Source organism: Rhyacophila brunnea, unplaced genomic scaffold, assembly GCF_057557595.1.
Source record: "Rhyacophila brunnea isolate RB1 unplaced genomic scaffold, BYU_Rbru_1.0 scaffold_16, whole genome shotgun sequence".
NCBI lineage: Eukaryota > Metazoa > Arthropoda > Insecta > Trichoptera > Rhyacophilidae > Rhyacophila > Rhyacophila brunnea.
The window spans coordinates 6,225,066-6,244,789 of record NW_028232816.1 but is presented as its reverse complement, the minus strand read 5'-3'; the positions used below and the strand labels follow the sequence as shown (position 1 = coordinate 6,244,789).

Here is a 19,724-nt window from a genome sequence, read left to right as displayed (position 1 = left end):
TCGAAAACTTGTGAGATAGATCCAGCAGTACTGGAATCATCTCTTAGGAATATTCTCGGAGGTTCAAATACCTATTCGACGAATACCTACTGTCACTCTGACAGATCGCGAGCGAAGTGTCAACCATCGACTTAGCCGTTTTTCGCACATTTTTTTATCTTTTGATTATTGGACCCGGTCCTCAACCTTTCATAACAAGGTCCCGCGCTCGCGCAATCTCGCTGGTGTTAGTGTAGCGATAACGATAAGAAATTAAATCTTAAGTTTATTATAATAAGTGTTTTTTGACTTTATCTTAATTAATTAAATTAGACGTTTAATAAATATTGTGAACTTTATTGTGGTTACGGTTCTAATAAATTAGAATATAACATAGTAACCCTGTGTTTTAATGACTATAATAAGTGCCTACCTGCTCTCCAAGAAATTGATGTACCTCCACTCCAGGCCCGGAGCTAGCCGAGGATTCGGAGGCCTACAATAGCCTAATATATTTTTCCAAGATGTACCAACCAAAATGTCTGTCAAACTTCATGTTGGTAGTATTTATCAGTGGCAAATATGTGACACAATCAGACACAATAGATTTTACGGCATCGTGTGTAAACGATTGGCACATACGGGTATCATAGATTCTATGCCCACGCCTCTGTCATAGATTATTTGACAAATATTCGCATATGTGTAAACGGAATAGCATAGATATGATCATATACACTAAAACGCTCTTGACATATATGTGCCCGATTGTCATAGAGTGTATTTGGTCCTTAAGGTTGAAACAAACACAATGACGATCTGGCACATATTATATGCTAAGGCGTCAATTACATTGAGCTTTTTTATGAGCTGATTATTGGCAAATTTATAATCTGCCTGTAAATTCGCCCAGTGTAATCATCGAATAAGCTAATAAGCAGGTTGTAAACAGTCCACCTAGAAAAGTTGAAAGCCGGTCAACTTTTCACACTACACGCCGGCGTGTGGGCTTACTGCCTCTGCGCAGTAGAGCGATGGTGGTGGAAAAACGAACTACTCATTTTGAAATTTACATTTTTGACGTTTAATGGAAACATTGTTATGGAGCGTAGCGACCTCCCGGTAAAAAAACGAACTACGTTCCGTCAAAATCGCTCGCTGGCTTGTGGCTTATCACTCCTTATCAGCGAATGGAAAGTTTTGTGTGTAATCATGAAGTCGCAGTAGCTGAACCGCCCGCTTTTAAATTCGCCAATAAGCAGCTCGTAAAAAAGCTCAATGTAATTGACGCTTAAGAGCGATTTAGTGTCTATGATCATATCTATGCCATTCCGACATATTATACATACATATTGTATGACAGCTATGCCATCGTATTTACACTCTGTGACAGAGGACGCCAACATAAGAAACGGGGTTTTCGGCATTTATATGACCGATCGTCATAGAGTCTATTTGAGCCATTAGTAGCTTACAAATTAACTAGTACATATTGATATATTGCAATAAACTAATATGTACCTACCTACGTTTATAAAAAAATATTATTTATAATTTTCACTTTTTGATATTCTATCCATTAAAATTTTGTATAGAAATATATTATGCTTACGATGAGGTACTTACCTATATGATGATCAATGAAATTTAATAAAATAGGTAGGTACCTAGTTTCATTATTTTTTTCACATATTTGTTATTTTAGTTTCTGTAATAGCAGCCGATATTTCTTCGGTTGTGTTGGTTTAAATCAATAAAAATTGTTCAGTGAAATAAAATGCTCACAGGATTATGATGCATACTGGTGCTCAGTTTAACGTACGCATGTGTAAAGTTACTTACGCTTAAATTAATGCTAAATTTCAATGTTGGTAGACCTCATAAGTGAAATATTCACATGTCACTTGTATTGTTTGACAGGTCGCCGTTCTTTGGTCATTTTGCGTTTAAAATATTATTGTGAATATTCTCGTTCAGTCTTCGCGCGTTTCGGAATTTATGCTTCGCAAGAATGGATACGAAAAAAATAGAAGATGACATATCGGACAGCCTGAGGCATCGTGTTTATTTCGCGGCCAGGGACGGGATGCCAATCATTCTGTACGCGCTACTTTCCGGAAAAACTATACCAGAGATTGATGATTTGCTAAATCAGGTGGGATTATTTTTAGTTTCGCGTTATTTCTTTGTGTCATCGACGCATGTGGTCGATGCCATTGTCCTTTCGTCAGCACAATGTTTTTCCTTTATTCTCAATAACAACAAAAATAAATACAATCGTGTCGTCCTTTCAGTTTTCTAGCAATTGTGTTATAATACGATCTCTGTCACAATTTCCCAAAAGCTTTTCCGATAACCGCGTAATATAAACAACGTACAAAGCACGCGAAACATTATTTTTCCACAATATTGTCTATTTATAGATGACTGAATCGTTCTTTATGTAAAAAAATCTTATGGCCCATGGTACATCTAACCTATAATTTGAATGTCAAGACAGCCTTATAATCCAATAAAAAAAACCTCTATATATAATAATATGAATTGTATTGAACAATTGCACAAATCAGAAGTCATTGTTTGCTTTTTTATTATATTTTAATGTGCACATGTTGACGTATGTGCAGAATCCAAACATGAATCAAATAATTCCATAGTATTGCTAGATGTTTAAAATTCCCGAAAATTCTTTATTAATCATATATTATAAATAAATTGTTATCGTGAACATGAGGGATGGTCCTCCTCATATTGTTGGCAGAGTGCCATCTTTTGGTTCGCATCACAAGGTCCATGATAAACAGCTGTTAAATTCAATGTTTTGGAAATAATAATTATTACAAATACGCAATGAAAACATGGTAGCTGACCTTTAGAATTAAGTTATATTGATAGAATATTTTAATATACTGACACAATTTTGGCAGTGCGTAAACAAATCTGCCATTAAAATCTAGAAAAACAACAACATGTGCTAACTGTAAAAAAACACTAATATTATCTTGATGTCACCATTTTTTATTGACTGCAATGTTTTATTACTAAGTAATACCCCGTTTACACGTGCATGGATGTACTGTGCACAGTAAGAAAATGTATGGGGAAACATGTATTATCCTGCAGTTGGCAAGATTGCGTGCATAAATCAAACAAGTTTGGAAGCTTCCGAATTGTGATGATTTATTACGCGCAAGTAAGATTATTTTCGATATGCGTCTGCGCAGTAGAGCGATAGGGGCGAATATGCCGGTAAAAAAATGAACTACTTATTTTGACCTTAACCGATTTTCAATACGACCTGTCAGATAGTGGTATAAAATGACAACATCGCGCCTCGCTTACTCTTGAAGAATGAGATTGGAGAGACAGTCAGGACTTTTACATGTAAACAGTTACTGTCATGATAGTTTAAAATACACACCATTGCTGACAGTAAATCCATGCATGTTTACAGGCGCTTTTAAGGATGTTAATATTACCACATGCCTTTAACTTCACATCACTTCTATGTTGTAATTTACACCTCTGTACCGTAAAGCGCAACCCACATTGAGGTGCATGTCGCCTACTGTCACGCTGTCGCGGCGAAAATTTAGTCTTTGGTGTCGTCATTTTACAGAATATTTTGAACGTGCACCATCCATAAATTCACTGAAGAATGACAGTGATAAAGAGTGCCTACTGTAATGTATTAGTAATTTGAATTATTATTAATTATTCATGCTAATTTCAATTAATTTTAACAGTTTCTACGTGTGCGTATGTTAAAATACATGCGGCATGACATTCATAGATAATAGAACCCAACCTGCAGACCATAGACGTTCTTATCGAAAATACATAGTGCCAACTGCTAAAAACAAAAAAACGTGATTTTGACATAACATTTGAATGATGCAGGCATATGGAATATGATACAAATATTCAAAACGTCATGCAGGTGCAGATGCAGTGCAGTTCAACGTGAAGTGACCTCATTGTTGATTTGGTGATTACGGCAGATTTTGCCTACTGACAATGTTCGTTTAAAGGTTCAAAATGTGATACGGGATGGGAGCATCAGTCTGATAACATTTTAAACACCAAGAACAACGACATTACACATTTTTTTCCCGTAGCGGCAGTCCGTGACAGTAGGCGACAAGAACTGTGACATGCACCTCAATTTGAGTCACGCTTAATATGCTACAGCCAGTTAGGATATCTCCATGATATTACAAAATGTTTCAAAGGTTCTTCCAAACATAAAAGGTTTGATGTCACTTTTATAGAGCATTAAGTTTCAAATACATTATAATACACGTCGTGTACTGTCACATGCTGTCACGGCGACAAATTTACTCTATGGTTTCGTCATTCCACAGAATAATTTGAATGACCACTATCTCTACAAATTCAATGAAGGAGAGTGCCAACTCTAATGTATATTTAATTTCTTTTATTTTGTTAACTGTAACAACATTCTTATAGAAAATACATAGTGCCAACCACTATAAACAAAAAACACACGATTTTGACATTAGTCAAAAATGTGTAGGCATGTAGAAAATGATAAAAACGTTCATTGAGTCATGCAGGTGTCGATGCAGCACGGTATGCGTGAGGTGACCTCATTGTTGTTCTGGTGATTTTGGCAGATTTTGACTGCGATGATTGAGACTGACAATGATCATTTAAAATTTCAAAATGTGTTACGGGATGCGAGCATCAGTCTGATAACATTTTAAATACCAAGGACATTACACACTCTTTTTCCGTAGTGGCAGCTTACTGTAACAACACTCTCACACTGTCATCTTTATTAAAGTTTTATTGTGTTTATTGTATTCTTGTATCAATCAATAAACTCCCCATACAAACCTACAAGCAACCACGATTTTATCTCCTCCACCTTCATCATCTACTGCCAAAAATATGTGAACAATCTATCCATGAAGCATGCGTAGTCGATAGTATCAAATTAATTATAATCAATATTACAATTATTTTCCATAGCCCGTCAGCATGGATGGGGTCTGCTGCACGCCTCTGGTAGCTGCCGCTCGCCACGGACACGAAGGCGCGGTGCGAATTCTCCTGGAGAAATTCCTTCCCCCAGTGCATTTAGAAGCCGAAGCGACGGTCAGGTTCGAGGAGTATGTCATCAGCGGTGCCACAGCCCTGTGGGCCGCTGCAGGTGCTGGACATCTTAGGGTTGTCAAGGTAGCTGTGATAACTTTTTAGTTCTTGTATTATGATACTATGTTATTATTTTTGTTGAAGGTTCTAGAGATCCATTTATTGAGTCATCCGTAGCGTGTGTACAAGATGCATCATTACAAAAGTGGTAGCCATCTATTGATGCTATTTGAACACAACCTCAGATAGTGTAGTTATTAGTATAGCTAGCATATGTACAAGGATTATACTTCGTTCAGTAGTTCAGTGGTCAGAAGACTCATCCGGCAAGTGAAAGACATTTATTCAAATCCAACTTGGTACAAGATTTTTTATAGGATTTTCTTTATATGTATGTTTCTGACACACCTTTTATTCATTCAATCAAGACAGGCTTTTAACAAATATCATTGGGATATTATGTTTCGGGAATTATTGTTTACACAATGAAAACACGATCGAACATTTTTCATTATGCCCTGAAATGCTTGTTATGTGGCAATATTTGTATCTATGCCATCTGTTGCCTTCCTTTGTAGTTTGTTTTCCTCTCTGAACGGGCACTTAATATTATTAATGTATGCAATTCGATTGGAATTTACAGCGATTGGCTCAGGCGGGCGCACAGTTGGATCACCCGACGGCTACAGCTTCCACTCCTCTCCGTGCCGCGTGCTTCGATGGACGACTAGATATTGTGCGCTACTTAGTGAGGCGGGGTGCTGACCTGCACAGGCCTAATCAGTACAACAATACCTGCCTCATGATCGCCGCTTATAAGGGACACCTTGATGTCGTTAGTACAACACCAACATTTGTAATTTTTAAGATAATTATGGTAATAAATTGTTTTGGCCTGTATGCAGAGTTCCATTGAACATTTCATATTAAGTGACTCTTTTTCGTCTGCTTTTTACACAGGACTGAAAATGTTTAGATTAGAGACTTCTTTGATCCTTCCCGGTCTTATGTCGAGTAACAATCGACATTGATTTTAATACCACAGGTCCTATGTCGAATTACAAATTTGAGCTGTGTCGTAAAACCTGTCCAAACAACGGAAAATTTTGTAAATCTTGTAAATACCGATAATCATTGTCATTTGTATTGTTCGTTCAATTTGTTCATTTTTTCAATTTCGAAATAAAACGAAAATTAGACAGTTTTTAACACGGGAACACGTTCCAATTATTTTTATTGCTCTAGAATAACACAGATATCACTTGGAGTAATTCCATAAACGAGGTGGTTGGTTATCTACAATAGTTGTTAATACATGGCACTGCGCTTACTTGTTTCCAAATGCATCCGATTAGTGTGACATGTTAAAAATATTTTGCAGTACTATTCAACGACATTTGACAGCTCGCGACCCGTTGTGTGAAAAAACATCACGCCTGACAGTTGACTTCCCGTGATAACTAACCGCCTGAATACGGCATATCATATTTATCACTTGTTTTATTAATTTTGGAGTTAAGTGATATATTAGAATAATGCTGATAAAAAAGTTGTTATGGGTTTACAAGATAAGATAGCGATGTATTTTATATAAAAAAAAATGTAATTGTTTATCATAATATTACAGCATGGTAGTTTACATTGAAAAAGACAGCCATGTATGCAATATCAAATTGAAAATCCATAATTTTCACTACAGATTGCAACATCCTATATTACTATATTTGTACGTAAATTCCTTATTTATAATAAGATCTTTACGCAGCATTTATGTTTTGATGGATTCAGAATTGTTACAAATTATACATATTAAAATGGACGTATTGGCACTTACATTTTCTAAATGTGCAAAACTAATCACTCATAATTGTCATACTTTGTGTACCTGCAGGTGAGTTTCCTCCTGGAACAGGGAGCTCGGGTGGAAGAGAGGGCACACTGCGGAGCCACAGCTCTTCACTTTGCCGCCGAGTGCGGACACGTCTCCGTTGTTCAGGAACTTCTGAAACACGGGGCCACCCTAAAACCAAATGAAAACGGTCAGTATAAACCCTAATACTTAACTTGGAATAAACCTCAGTCATACATATTATGAAAAAACCTTATGATTAGAATTCGAAGATACGTTTTTGCTGACTGAATGATTGTCCTGAATCTGTTATGCATATTATATTTTCGTATTATCTATGATAACTATGGATGATAACTAAGGATGTTTACAAAGTTGATCAACACATGGCTACTGCTTGTATATTGAATAATAGTAATAATGATTTCTATGTATATAATCATATGGCAATCGTAAGACAAAAAATTATAATCTCTTAACAAGGCACAGCTGAACCGGCAAACATCCTCCGGTTTGGCTCGGTGTATGGTCGAAACTTCTTCGGAATGAGCATTCGGGTTGCAGGACTCCACAATGTGTTTTATGGTCTTATACTTCATATAAGCACATCTGGAAAGCCCTCATCAGATTTAGTTCAGATAATGTGTTCTATATTTGCATGGAAGCCTAAAACTATGTCATGTTGCCATTCCTCATGTCCGCTTTCAGTCTGAAACAGTTACTCTCCTGCATTCAAGAAAAGACTCCTCAGTCAATTTACTAAATTTGATTCATAGAAGACTCAGGATTTACTCAAAATTTGTGATTTGTTAAGTTGAAACGGTTGCGCCGAACGTTTAAATATAAACTGTTGCATAAATTCTAGGCATGACCGCTCTGATGTGTGCTGCCGAACGGACCCGGGCCGGTGTTGTGGAACTGCTCTGCAAAGATCCGTCTGTGTCGCGTATGGAGTCCATCAAAGCTATGGAACTCCTCGGAGCCTCTTATGCTAATGATAAAGAATATTATTGTCTACCGGTGAGTCCAATTCCAATATCAGTCAATACCTATCTTGTTAAGTCATTTTAGTATGTATTATAATGTCCTGATAAATTGTCTCGGTTACAGCTGGCATTCCAGTACATGATGCGGAGTATGGAAATGCGACAAGCGGATGGAGATAACCCCTATGTGCCTAAAATACCTGCTCCTTCGATTTCTGCTTATGATGATTGGAAGGAATGTACCACAATACAGGTAAATGTTATTCATGTTCATGAAATGAGAGTTAACTTGTCGACAATCAATATATTGACGGCACGACACTTCGATACAGACTAAAATCGTAGACCAGGAGCGGTAGGTGGAATGCTCTGTGGGAGGATGCATATAAAGTTTCAACGGTTAACGCAACTTTTGCGCGCACTGGTTAAGAAGCTAAACATTATATCATATTTTAAGAAACAACGTCCATATAAAGTCATTCTCACGCAAGTGGAATACCGTCGAACTTGCTTATTACGATCACGGAAATAGCGAGATCTCGGATGTAATGAGGAAACATTCGTTGACATTTTAGTTTATGATTTTCTCCATACATTTATTCACTTTTACAACGAGCTACTTCTCGGGTATACCGAGCAAAACTGTTAATGTGTTGATCGTTTAAAAACAACATTTTCGACCCTAAATCCGACCGGCCAGTTAACTAGAGTGTCTAAGTACCTAATGGTACTTAGACACTGGCTAAATAATCGGTGTTTTCGCCGATAACATTGAAAAAGTATCCACGCATATGGTTGAAATTGCATGTAAAAAATCTAAGCTTTGTGAAGTCAGTAGGCACCTACCAACGCCGGCAGCTCAGCACTTCATTATAATAAACAACTTCTTTTGTAGTTTATGTATGCCATGGTTGTTTCGGGGATTTTTACGATGGTTTTCAGATTTTTTATATTCTATGCTTACATAGAACGTGGCGCGAAAAATGTTATATAACGATATAACGAGTAATGCTTATAACGAGCAAATTCAGTTGGTCATATCTTCCTGATAATAACCAGGTTCGATTGAATATCATTATCCAAAGCAATTTTCGGTTGAACACGGTTGTTGTTCTCCCAATTGACATCACCGATGGCAGGTTAATTCTGCATCTTAGGATGATAGATATTTATCAGGGACATACAGATCAATACTTTCATAAATGTTCTCATCGTTTGTTTTCAGGAGTTGGAAGCTCTCCGGAATGACGCCGCATCTCTTCACATGGAAGGATTGGTGGTGAGAGAGCGTGTCCTTGGCAGGGCGTGTCCAGAACTTCCTCACCCTATTGTGTTCCGTGGCGCCGTTTTCGCTGATGATGCACGCTTCGATCGCTGTCTCGCGCTCTGGGGACATGCTCTGGCGCTTAGACAAGAAAATAATGTAAGTGGGTTTTTTGAAACACCCAATCGAAAATAATGGTACGGCTTTTTCGTAACTTATTGACTGATCCTTGGGCTGAATGATTTTACAAAATCATTTTAATTTTAACAGTAAACTGAGGTCTAAGTGCGTATGGGCACTAACATAATATATTCATAAGCTCTAATTACATGAGCAAACTCACAAATTTGAAAACTCACGGTAATCATCGTTAGAGATAGTCAACCTGAAACAGCAATTACTACATGCAACAATTCTGCTTTCAATTCATATCTGTTGAGACACTAATTATTGTTTTGATTGGTTAATAACATTATACATATTGTGTTGCTTTTGTTAAAAATAATAAATAAACCAGGACAAGTCTATTGGTCAGCCTGGTGGCTACACTTAACAGTCTTTCCTCATTTTGTCGTACTTTAAATGTCACTCCAAACTATTGGAGATATTCTTATTGTCTGTTAAAATAATGAATAAATTTAATAAACTATTTCGTCTATTCGACGAATAAGACACATGATTTGAGAATGTAACATTCCATATGGTTGGGCCAATTATGGTTGCCCTCATCCCAATATTTCCCTCCTAACTGTAATCCTAATTATTGTTGCAAGTCCGGGCGCTCAACGCAATCGCGGGTCATCAGTCAATTTTCAATTTCAATTTAATTTGTTCTATATAAAATTCGATCTTATTAATATTGTTTTTTTATATGAATTTCCAGATACCAGTAGTAAAAGATCTTCTCAGATTCGCTCAAGTATTCTCACAGATGATTCACATAGGCATAGAACTCACTCTTGAACAGGTATTTATTGTTAATTGCAATATATCGTCCTTGATACTGAAATAGGTTATAATGTAGGTATACAGTAAAACCTCAATTCCATGGGACCGAAAATCAAAAAAAAATTCAAAACGGGTATGAAATATTAAAGGGCGAAAAATATTAAAATTTTGAAATAAAAAAAATTTTAATTTTCATTAATTTTGTTTCCGATCGTAGATGTGCCTACCAAATTTCTGATACAATTCTTTCAAATTAAAATCTGTGCAAATACTGTGTGTCAAAATTGTTGTCAAATTGAAGTTGCCAAGTAGCTAGAATTATTGAAAAATACGAAATATTTTTTATTTTTCCAATTTGTCAACATAATTGTTTGGCATTGGTTATCTAGTGAAACTATGTGAAAATCTAACAAACAATTAAATAGGTACCTACAACCCTGAAACATGTGAGTTATTGTTTTTCCTTTGAGTGAAGTGCAGTTGTGTACAGATACCGCTGTGTGTGTCAATGGGTCATAAAAAGTCAGGATTATTTTTATTACCTTCACAAAATAGGTCTTATTTAATGTTTTAAGAAAAGTCTGTCACAATTTTCAATGACTGGCTCTTGAAATAGTGTACTTTATTACGATTTCTTGAATATTTTTATATGCCAGGACTACTAAACTACTACTAATAAAGGTATGGTTTTATATGAAAATAATGTTAAAGGGACTTTTTTTTTGCGAAAATTTCGAATTACGGGGAATTTCGGATTATCAGTGTTTAGGAGTTCATGAGGTTTTACTGTATCAAGAAATATCGAGTGTCCAGGAAACAAGAAAAATGTTTCAATCTCTTTGCTATTAAACATCCATTCTTAAGGTTGCAATAGCGTTTAGATAATGCTCTGGGTTCTTTATCATTCTTTCTTTGAAGTTTCCGACTTGTTGTAGATGCCAATCGTGAAAGTCTTGAGCAATATATACCTGTCTTGTCTAAAAACATATTAACAGTTGATCGAAATTTGCAGGTAGTGACAGTATTGGAAGCGTGTACATTGGAATTGCAGAGAAATCGAGCAAAATTAGATAATCCAGGTCCCAAGGACGATACCGATACGCTTCTGGTAAGGACACTTATCCCGATTTTCTTTCAAACAATTGCTTTATTTCATTATAGGTTCAATTCTATAAAAGAAATTGTTTTATATTTTAGTTAGTTTGATTTACTATTTTCACAAATTTTTTCAAAACAATAATTAAAACAATGTCTTTTCTAATTTTATTTATTTTCTATCCTAGAATGTAGTTCTTAATTGATTATATTATATAACTTGGAAGAACCATTTTTTTCATGGAATTCATCGGCAACTTCGTTATAGAAATTATTACAAATTAATAATTGGCCGGCATACGAAACAAGTGTGTTAAAATCCTACTGGATCCTAGATTTTTTCTAACATATCGTCTATGTAAGTTCAATACTGCATATGAGCCAATATGTACACTCTCAGTTAAACGGCACAAGCCGCATTGATTGGTGCATTCAAATTTTGAAATTGACCAATAGACTACTTGCACTCGGTTAAAATCAATACCGCGTATGAATTATCCATACTAAAGAAGCAAGCAAGACCGCGTATATCCCTGATCCAATACAGCGGACGAACGGAGAGTTGCGGCAATACCGCGTAAGGTCCAACTGATTTACAAAATAACCCTATGGCAATTAATTTGCACAGGCGCATACGATAGTAATAATATATTTTCTAATATAAAACAGGAAGACACAATAAACTGCATCTAAATTTATTTTTTATCTTTTTTATTGACGAAATTGCAAGGTTTTTTGTCCCTCCTGAACATTTTGACAAATGGTTCTTCCGCGGTATTAAACTTAAGTTTTTTCCAAGTTATAAATTCATAGTATTGAAAACAAAAAAATTCGAACAATACCAAATCAGAAATGACACTACACTATGTAAATAACGATGCAATATATTTTTGTATAGATTGTGATTTTTTTTTTGTTGAACCTTAATTTTTTGTGCACGTTAGACTTGAATCATTCTACAGTGGCACTGTGGGTACGATAAAAGCCATTCGCAGTTGTATTGCTTTTGTTTGTTTTTTTGTTTGTTAACATTGAAATAGACATTGTAGCAAACAGTACAAATACTTCTATGAATCGCACATGGTGCTACTAGAATGATTCCAGTATACCTCGTTATGTACCTGTTTTTTTATAGCTCCGGCATTATTCTGAACTACTCTGTGCTACCTTATGTCACTCTTATCTACGCAGGGTTATCTTCATATTCTTCAAAGACGATATTTATGTTTCAAAATTTACAGTTTAACTGTTTTCGTACATGCTCACTTTCAAATATATTTACTTACCCCACCACACTTGTTATCCTAACAGACTACTACATCATATCATTAACGTTACATCATTAGAGTGGTGAGACGTCACCATATTGTACCACCGTGTCATCACCCATGAATTGACTCTGTGACAGTTTATACTCTGCACGCAGGAGGAGTACGAGAGCAACGTGCGGACGGCGTTATACCTGGTGACCATCATCGCGCAGCTGCTGGCCGGGGGGGCGGGTCTGTCCTCGGGAGCCAGCGGACAGCTGTCTCTGACGGCTAGGCGGGCCGTCTTCCGCGTCACCAAGCTGCAGGCCAAGCTCCGCGACGGCCAGACCCTCCTCCACCTCGCCCTAAACCCAAACAGTCCCGTCGACGACTTCCATACTAACGACGTCTGCAAGTAAGGAACCGCGATGTTGTGTTGGTGACCCGAGCCCGCTTTACGAGTAGTAGTTTTGATTGTACGTTGGGCTTGCGTTGTACGTCGCTTCTGGCTTTCTGGGTGGTCGGCCGAGGCAGAAAACGTCGTGGAGGAATAGCATTGATGTTGTAATCTGATAATCCACTGGTGCAAGTTTATTGGCACCCTGCAACTAATATTTAAGGGTCTTATGCTTAATCATATTTATTTAAATATGCAGCCGATTTAGGTGCGTATAACACATACTACATAACAAGTGGCTTACAGAATCTTTCTTCTAACCTAAATCTCGAAGCCTGTACTCACACTTACTCAAACACACTCAAAAAAACCTTACCAAAAATGCAATGTTGCCATATTATTTATTGTTTTACTAAATTGTTAACTTTGCATAGGGATCATAATTAATTAGTTTTACATAACGTCGACATCATTGAATTTGGCCCTAAGTCCATAAGATTTGCTGGTCCATTCACCATATTCTCTTTTACGTGTATAATATGTATAATTAGATAAATCGTATTCATTGAATTTTAGTTACTGCCTGTCAAATCCCGTGTCCTGAAATTTTTACGTATGCATCTCACCATATTACACTTCACAGTGAAATGTTGTATAGGAAATATATAGTTGTCTATTAAAGACCGTTCAGACTCTTTGGGTCGTATAGTACTGAGATAAAATTCATGTCTAAATAAAACATGGTTCTTGTCGGTTTACACTTTACAGGAAGCCAGCAGCAAACAAATTTTGAAAATAGACAATATACTGGATTATTTGTTAGGTTAGGTTAGGTATTCATTCTTGAATTCATGAATTTTGCCAAAATCGGCTATGAAAACTGAATTAATGTTCATATTGAATCTAATAAAATTGGAGACCGTATAATCTCTTTTCTGTAAGAAAACTCACAGTGAACTGTGCCACTGTGAAATGTACAATTTACATGTAACCATTAAACTGATGTTGAAGTAGACTATAATAAATACCAATGTAGCATCTTCAGAATCTACACCTACACACACATATTTGTAAAACTTAAATTGACAATCAATAAACTCAATTCGTGTAACAAACCATTTTATTATGGTGTAGATATACAAATCGCGAATCAATTGTCAATGCAACACTATTGTAAATGAAATTAGTGTTACCACCTTCAATGCAATGCCACTACGTTTTCAGCTTTCGCTTTACGCCCAAAATCCCCCAACGCTATTTCAATAAACTGTTATACGGATATTTCTATTCCTTTCTATCAACTCGACCATCTCTTGAGAGAGACATCTGAATAAAACTGCTTTCAGTTGGCAAAACTGTAGTCATTTCTATTTATATATACTTATATTATAATGCTGATTATATTGTGATTTTAATTGCTTTTGTATGTAAGTGCAAAAGTTTTTTTTTTCTAAGTATATAAATTACGTATTTTGTATTTTCAACTCTCCATGAAGGAATTAAGTATTATCTATGGTATTTTTAACAAGTATAGTATGTGACAATGTAACAAAATACCTTATGACAATATGCAGTCATTGATTAATAAATATGGATAACGCATCTAAGGAATAAAAGCGGCCCCGTTTTTTCAATAACCAAGCAAAGTACGTATGTTCAAGCTAAACATAGCTTCTTTGAATAAACGTCTTATATAAAATTTCATTCTAAGCACACTGTTCCTATTCGCTCCTTTGACTCCTGCGCATCTATTCTATACACAAGACTGCTTTCGGCCGCTACGACAGCTATCTAGGTTAGGTTTGCATCGAAGTATTAACATGTATTGTAACAATTACAATAAGTTAACAGTCAAAACTGTCTATCTCGCTCTAAAATTTACCACAGCCAAAAGAGGTGCTAATACTTCGATACAAACCTTCCCTCGATAGCTGCAGTAGCGGCCGAAAGCAATCTTGTGTATAGAATAGATGCGCTGAATGAAACAATTATAACACTCAATTGATCGGATATTTCGTGGTATCGGATATGTTGTGGAACAATGAATTCTACCGACATTGCAATGTAACGGTACATATTACGAATTTGCAATCATATCTTTACAATATCAATTAGTCACTGAGTAATAAAGTAATATCAACACCTCCTACGTATAAGGCCGGAACTGTAAAATGGTACTTTTCACGATTTTATGATTTTACGTTTTACGTTTTAACAACACAACGTTAATTTTTAATGCTGAAATCGTAAGTTTTTAGTTGATTGATAAAATATATTGATTGAATTTTTGATTTCTTTCGATTATCATTGTTGTATTATCTTACTATCAAGTCAAAATAGCCAAAAACACAGTTACGATCTTTTACGTAGGTGTCGATATATCTTGTTGTGCTATTCTGCCAACTTGTCCACTTAAATATTGAGATTTTGTATGTAATGCGTTATCTATATTATTATTAAATCAATGTATGCAGTACTTCTGAAATTTATTTTGTGATAATCGAGGTTGGTTTTATTTATTGAAGCACGATGCCGTCACATATTGAAAGCTTCGTGAATAAATCAGTCCAGACTATTGTAAATAAATTTTTGACCTCAGCTTTATAAATCGATGTATTTTATAATAAATAATGTATATTGTACTATTGTAATTTTTGTAATGAAACGTAGTTATCTATTGGTGTGTAATTTTTTTTTATTTGCACTGTTACACAACTTCAGTGCCAAAATGACATAAATCTAAAATGTTTATTATATCGAGGGTTAAGAAACGACACCCCGTAAGTGACATTTTGTTAAAAATATGTTTTTTGCATTATATTGGTAGTATCGGCATCTAACGACGAAAGCTGAAAATTCTTAAAAAAATATTTAGGTCCTAAAAACGTTTGAAACAATATTTCGTATCAACCAATGGCGAAGGGTGAAGGTAGGCTGTTAAGATTTGACATAATTAGTACACATTAAACTTTGTCAGTCGTATTTATTCGTTTTCATTGAACTAAGAATACAATTCGCAAATGGTGCAGGTTAGTTTTTAAAATTCAGTTAAACCCCGTCTAAACCAAACCATAATAGTTTAGGTACGCTATGGGCGATCTGACAAAAATAGTACACATGTTTTCAGTCATACTGATTTGTTTTTATTGAATTAAGAATACATATTACAGGTGTAGTTGGTTAGTTTTTTAAAATCCATTAAGCCCTCCCTCACCAAACCATAATCGACAAAAAATATTCTTCTATCTATAAAATATCTAAATTTATGTAAGTTTTAATGGCATAATTTTAGATATTTCTTGGTTAGATGAATATTTTTTACTATAATCTACTATGGCTTGGATTAGGCAGGGTTTGATTAAATTTTAAAAACTAACAAACACTATCTGCACATTGTAGATTTGGTTCAATGAAAATAATACATTAGACTGACAAAGCTTAGTGTACACTATTTATGTCGGATCTTAACAGCCTACCTCCACCCTTCGCCACTGGTATCTACTATGTGAACTATTTAACTAATGATAAGTCGTAAATGCATGATTTGGTTTGCCGCTAGCCACCTGTCACGTGCATGTAAGTAATCCATCATACTACATACATACATTCACTATAGATGACAAAAACATTGATTTGTAATATCTTAATATCAAACACATTGTGTGCAGGTGAATTTTTTCCCACTTCTGTAAAAGTTGTTATTTTGTCACTTACAAGGTGTCAATTCTTAACCCTCGATACTATACTTTTCTTCACAATGCCAAGATAATAAAATTTTATAACAGACTTTAAGTTTAAAGTCTCACATATTTTGACATTTGGCCCTTTAGTTGTGTCGGTGTAATTTGGTGTTTTATTATTCAGTTATATGTACAAAAGTAGTTTGACCTCTATTATTTAGCTGATTTTCCCTGTAGTCTATAATTTCTGTAATGTTCTTATGTATGTATACTATATTTTCTACAACATTTTATGAAAATTCTACTTCATGGTCTATATTAATTTACATTGTTCGTACATGTTATAAATGACTCACTTTTTCCACAGCTTTGTAAGTTTTATAAATGGGGATTAAATGAATACAAGTGAAACAGGTACCAAGTTAAGTAAATCGATTTCAAAATTAAATATATGAATGTAAATTCTATGTAATATGTATGTGGTGAAACATGTCACTTGTGCTCATTTAATCCTCAGTATCTCAAATAGACTTTTACTTGCCATAACACAGGCAGCATACTACGCTAGTGATTCAGTTATCTAGAGCTCGAATCCTATGGCATAGGTATCTGTAATGTCCTCTATATTTTCCAATTAGGTCAGGATATAATCCTTGAAATATGGATTAAACCAGTGGTGCACAAACTATTTGAAAGAAGGGTCAATTTATCAATTTTCTAATTTTTCATGGGCCGCAGTGGGAGACACATATTTTATTATTTAAAATTTAATAGTTACATATGAGCTACTCCAATCACCCTCCACTCCGCATCACATACACATGTATTTTCACCTCAAAGAAATGATATATAGAAAGCGCATACAGTTCGGCAAAATGAAGCCGTGCTTTTTGCGTATATCGCACAATAGAATCTCGATTTTATTATTATCAACTTAACTATGAAACGTTATACCATCGTCATGACCCTCACATCTTGAAGCGGGCCCCCAGACCGGGATCTTTGGCGGGTCCCCCTACCTATCGCTAGGATTTAAAAGCAGTGGGACTTTTTACACAATCGTTTTCTAAATGTTGTTTCAGGTATTCCGTGTATTATTAGCGATTTTTTTGTATTGTTGAATAAATCCATTTGAATCATGGAGTTGTCGAATATCGACACACAATAAACAAAAATTGCATCACACAACTAGACATTTTAAAATGTTAAAACTCTACAAATAAAATAGCGCCGCAGGCGACTCTTTTCCGCATTAGAGCAAATTTGGGATGTGTGTTTATCTCAATTATCAGGTCACCCCACCACGCCGGGCCCCCCCAGAGCCCGAGCCCCCAGGCTAGAGCCCTGTCAGCCCCCCCTTTGTGGAGGCCATGACCATCGTATTGCTTCTCAGTACGGCTACCAAATTTAAACAACATTTTAACCATAATATGTTCTACTAAAATAACTAAAAATAATTACCACTAACTTTATATTTAACACAAAAACAATAAATTTCAGCAACACACGCTCGCAGTTTATAAGTGAATGTAATCGGTCAAATTCATATTTACTGGTGACGTTTTCTAAAAATATTTAATTCTAAGTACTGAAGTACTTGTTATTTTGGTCCACGGTTTGTGCATCACATCAAACAAATGGTTAACAACCAATCGTCATTACATATAGAGAAAGTCTTTTTTGAAACGATTTCTTATACCTAAAATTAACTTGAACTTACAAGGATATCCTTAGCTTAAAACTTTTCACATTTTCTTAAGGTACATTTCTGTTGTTGCAAAACTTTCAATTTGAATCTATCTGTGTTTTATTGATTTTTAATCCATGCATTTTAATTGGATGTGAATATATGAATGTCGTTATTGAAATTGATGTATTCTATTTTAGGTTCCCATGCCCTCTGAGCTGTAGGCTTTTGCTGCAGTGTGGTGCGGAGCCGAATTGCCAGGACGCAGCCCGCGACACCCCGCTGCATTATGTGGCGAGGGCACACGCGGGCGTCTGCCCCTCTGGAGAGCAGAGACTTACTCTTGACATAGTGCAAGACCTCCTGAGACACGGTGCCCATGCTGACACCGTCAACGCTGATGGATCCACACCCGCAGATTTGGCACCTCCAGGTATTACTCGTTCAAATGTTATTCCTTCAGTATGTATATATTTTTTTCATAATATCTGATCCTTGATCCTGGTATTTATATGACTGTAGTTTAAAAAGTTTGTTAAAAATTAAAATTTGGGACAAAACAATTTTGAAAATTGTTTGATAAATAGTTTTGTCGAAATTTGTAAGTATTGTTATGTAATTTCTAGCAAAAAGAAGGTACTATTCTTTTGAATAAGCTTGTGAATGTGTTGGCTCAAGCGGCGGTCAATTGTCAACGTACGAAGTGATGGTTAATAATGACAGACACCTATGACCTAACCACAGAGTGGATGTTATCTAAAGAGACTTTTTAGGATGAATTGTGGTTAGCCATTCGCCTAATTCATCGGGATTCTTGTTCTGAAGCAAACATACATGGTCAAATGTGGTATTCAAACCTGCCACTTGCTGATTTACGAAAATGTAAAATTTCTCTCCTCAACACAGATTATACAGCATTTTATTAACACGATTCGGTGTTTGTGCTAGGTCCTGTTGAAATGGCGCTGCGTCGGATGTGGCAAGGCCGATTGGCGTGTCTGGCAGCGCAGGCGGTGAGCCGCCACCGTATCTCATACCGAGGACTCGTCCCCACGCACCTGCACGCCTTCATACAGCTGCACGGACATCTCGGATAGAAGCGCAGCACTGCTCTGTGGAATGAGTATGATCTCTCGTCGATGGCCAAAATCATCACCAGTCAGTTTTTCGAAATTATTTCTCGACGGCAAATTGAAAGCTTTCTCAATTAATGTTGACCCATTCCAATCGTGATTATTGCATTGCACCGATCGGTAGATAAAATATAGGTACTGCAAGAGCCTATCTGGTTTTTATCATCATGAGTTATCCTTTGAATTTTATGATATTGTTTATTAATTATATGTTGGAACGCTTTCAATTTTTGACAGTCCATTTAAAAAAATTCATGAATGTCGAATTCTGCTGTGTATATACATCTGAATATAAGTTGGCATTGACTGTTTCATCCATCATTATGGATTTGTAATCC

At 35.8% G+C, this 19,724-nt stretch overlaps 1 protein-coding gene across 1 annotated transcript; it reads left to right on the top strand.

The window, feature by feature from the left end:
- The first annotated feature begins 1,853 nt into the window (after window positions 1-1,853).
- Window positions 1,854-19,499, top strand: Fem-1 (protein fem-1 homolog B). The gene is made up of 12 exons (XM_085943582.1): window positions 1,854-2,134; window positions 4,975-5,181; window positions 5,741-5,932; window positions 6,989-7,136; window positions 7,812-7,966; window positions 8,057-8,185; window positions 9,158-9,355; window positions 10,080-10,163; window positions 11,157-11,252; window positions 12,666-12,904; window positions 18,454-18,686; window positions 19,202-19,499. Exons 1-12 carry the CDS (start codon window positions 1,991-1,993, stop codon window positions 19,348-19,350), a joined length of 1,974 nt encoding a protein of 657 aa, XP_085799708.1. The 5' UTR covers window positions 1,854-1,990; the 3' UTR covers window positions 19,351-19,499.
- The last annotated feature ends 225 nt before the right edge of the window (window positions 19,500-19,724 follow it).

Bases quoted from the DNA above. Each gene is read 5' to 3' on its own strand.
- Fem-1 (XM_085943582.1), top strand. From the start codon at position 1,991: ATGGATACGAAAAAAATAGAAGATGACATATCGGACAGCCTGAGGCAT. The intron at 5,182-5,740 runs GTAGCTGTGATA...TGGAATTTACAG, and splicing joins GACATCTTAGGGTTGTCAAG to CGATTGGCTCAGGCGGGCGC. The intron at 18,687-19,201 runs GTATTACTCGTT...TGTTTGTGCTAG, and splicing joins CGCAGATTTGGCACCTCCAG to GTCCTGTTGAAATGGCGCTG.